The sequence below is a fragment of the Antrostomus carolinensis genome, unplaced genomic scaffold (assembly GCF_000700745.2).
Source record: "Antrostomus carolinensis isolate BGI_N321 unplaced genomic scaffold, ASM70074v2 scaffold8784, whole genome shotgun sequence".
Taxonomy (NCBI): domain Eukaryota; kingdom Metazoa; phylum Chordata; class Aves; order Caprimulgiformes; family Caprimulgidae; genus Antrostomus; species Antrostomus carolinensis.
The window spans coordinates 74,210-76,779 of record NW_010312829.1 but is presented as its reverse complement, the minus strand read 5'-3'; the positions used below and the strand labels follow the sequence as shown (position 1 = coordinate 76,779).

The 2,570-nt window shown below is 45.4% G+C and overlaps 1 protein-coding gene across 1 annotated transcript; it reads left to right on the top strand.

Annotated features, from left to right (window-relative positions):
• The first annotated feature begins 6 nt into the window (after window positions 1-6).
• CCN2 (cellular communication network factor 2) lies at window positions 7-2,354 on the top strand. Its single transcript, XM_010167139.1, has 3 exons — window positions 7-252; window positions 483-694; window positions 1,020-2,354. The coding sequence occupies exons 1-3, from the start codon at window positions 33-35 to the stop codon at window positions 1,314-1,316; spliced, it is 729 nt and encodes a 242-aa protein (XP_010165441.1). The 5' UTR covers window positions 7-32; the 3' UTR covers window positions 1,317-2,354.
• The last annotated feature ends 216 nt before the right edge of the window (window positions 2,355-2,570 follow it).

The following is a 2,570-nucleotide window of genomic DNA, read 5'->3' as shown; positions in this document are numbered from 1 at the left end:
CTCGGGACGGCGCCCCGTGCGTCTTCGGCGGCATGGTGTACCGGAGCGGAGAGTCCTTCCAGAGCAGCTGCAAGTACCAGTGCACCTGCCTGGACGGGGCGGTGGGCTGCGTGCCCCTCTGCAGCATGGACGTCCGCCTGCCCAGCCCCGACTGCCCCTACCCCCGCCGGGTGAAGCTCCCTGGGAAGTGCTGCGAGGAGTGGGTCTGCGACGAGGCCAAAGAGCAGACTGCCGTGGGACCTGCCCTTGCTGGTGAGTGGGGGTCCCTCCGTGGATGGCAGGCCAGGGGGAAGGGGCACCCTGCGTGGAGACTGAAGGCAGTGGGACGGGTTGACACAGGGCATCCCAGCTCGAGTGCAGCAGTTAGTGGGGTCACCCCACAGATAAGTGTGGGTGCCTGAATTCCTAAGGAAAGGGAAGAGAGCCTGTAGCAGGACATGGGATCAGACGGTGGTCTCATCCTGGTTGTTTGTCCCCTGCAGCTTACAGACTGGAAGATACTTACGGTCCAGACCCAACAATGATGCGTGCCAACTGCCTGGTGCAGACCACTGAATGGAGTGCTTGCTCCAAGACCTGTGGCATGGGCATCTCGACCAGGGTCACCAATGATAACGCCTTCTGCAGGCTGGAGAAACAGAGTAGACTGTGCATGGTCAGACCTTGTGAAGCAGACCTGGAGGAGAACATCAAGGTAAATAGTCTCATCTTTATGTATGATATAGGATTCTTCTGTCCACTAGCCAAGAACCCAGTGTCTTAACCAAAAAGTGCGCTTTTGACAGGTAGTCAGTTTCAAGTGGTTTACCCTGAAATTTGAGTTTTGCCCCAGAGGTGAATAGTTTACAATTAAATACCTTTGATTTTCTCTCAGGCTGTATTATGGCACTATGTAAGACAGTCATGCTTAATGAAAATATAATAAGGATTAGTGTGTCTGCTTGCCCTTACCTTGCAAACTTTGTGGCCGTGTGAAAGCCTACCTTCTAAACATTCTGTATTCACTTGTATCCTAACAGAAAGGCAAAAAGTGCATTCGCACCCCCAAAATCTCCAAGCCCATCAAGTTTGAGCTGTCTGGCTGCACCAGCGTGAAGACCTACAGAGCTAAGTTCTGTGGTGTCTGCACTGATGGGCGCTGCTGCACACCCCACAGAACAGCCACCCTCCCCGTGGAGTTCAAGTGCCCCGATGGGGAGATCATGAAAAGGAAAATGATGTTCATCAAGACCTGCGCATGCCACTACAACTGCCCTGGAGACAATGACATCTTTGAGTCTCTGTACTACAGAAAGATGTATGGAGACATGGCATAAAGCCAGAAGGAGACGCTAACTAGATTCTCAACTTGAACTGATTTGCATCTCATTTTGTAAACATGATTCAATAGCACAAGGTATTTAAATCAGTTTTTTTTTTTTTATTTCAACAAACTGCTCCATGTGACTTAAGACAATTTTTCTACTGACCCCAAATGGTGGTTTGAAGAAGAAGGTAAAACGGACAGTGGGACCACAGCAAGACACAGCTTCAGAACACGTTGTTCATGAGGTGGTGTGAGGGGGTTAAGGGAAATAGGCAGGAAAAGCAGAGTCAAGCAAATGTTCCCTTAATGTGGTACAGCCTGCTTCATCTAGTAGTGCAATTGAGAAGGAGACCGTTAGCATGTTTGCTGGCACTGGTTTAGTGACAGCAACAGCTGGAATGCAAACCCTCGCCCAGCAAAGTGCTAAGTAGAAGGTGTTCTGTTAGTCAGGACAGTAATGTTTCAGCTCTGACACTGATTCGTATGGCTTGGTCAACAAGAATCAGAATCATGTCTATTAGACTGGACAGCTTGTGGCAGTTAATTTACCTGTAACAAGCTACTTTTTATTAATATTGTAAATACTGTGTGTATATATATTTGTACAGTTACCTAAATTAATTTAAAGTTTTGTGCCTTTGTTTAATGCTTTGAAATTTCAATGATAGCCTTCTTTTTTGGAACAAGATAGGTAGGATTTAAAGCTTGTCTGACAATGCATTCAAAGCTTGGAATAGATACTCTAGTGGAAATTGTTCAGATAGGGCCAAATGATGAGTTGAGATAAAGTTGGAGAGTATTGGAGTTGAGGTGCCTGTATCCTTACAAAGCACTCATCTGCCAAAATACATTTACTTCCACTTTATTGGACAAGTGGCTTTAAGAAAAACGTCTCCTCTGTAGCTCGTCAGTCTTTCCACTTGAGCATTTGTTTCTTTCTTTGACTATGGCTCTTTTTTGGACAGTTTATTTGTTGAAAAGTGTGACCAAAAGTTACATGTTTGCACCTTTTTAGTTGAAAATAAAGTATTTATATTTTTTATATAAATGGCTTGGCATTTCATTTACCTTTAGTCTTCACTATTGCTTTCTGTATTCCTAAAAGGGTTTGGCTTTGCACTAGATGAAAATCAAGTGGTGCGTGGTGGTTTATTTGGTTTGGTTTGTTTTTCCCAGAAGCACATACACTCATGAATAAGCTAATGGTTTCTGGTTACATATTCTGTTACTAGTGAACCAACTGTAGGTTGTTACTGTTCTGAAT

What these genes read in the sequence shown, in the direction of transcription:
- CCN2 (XM_010167139.1), top strand. Translation starts at nt 33, where the DNA reads ATGGTGTACCGGAGCGGAGAGTCCTTCCAGAGCAGCTGCAAGTACCAG. An exon ending in CGTGGGACCTGCCCTTGCTG is followed by an intron (nt 253 to 482) that starts GTGAGTGGGGGT and finishes TGTCCCCTGCAG; the next exon opens with CTTACAGACTGGAAGATACT. An exon ending in ACCTGGAGGAGAACATCAAG is followed by an intron (nt 695 to 1,019) that starts GTAAATAGTCTC and finishes GTATCCTAACAG; the next exon opens with AAAGGCAAAAAGTGCATTCG.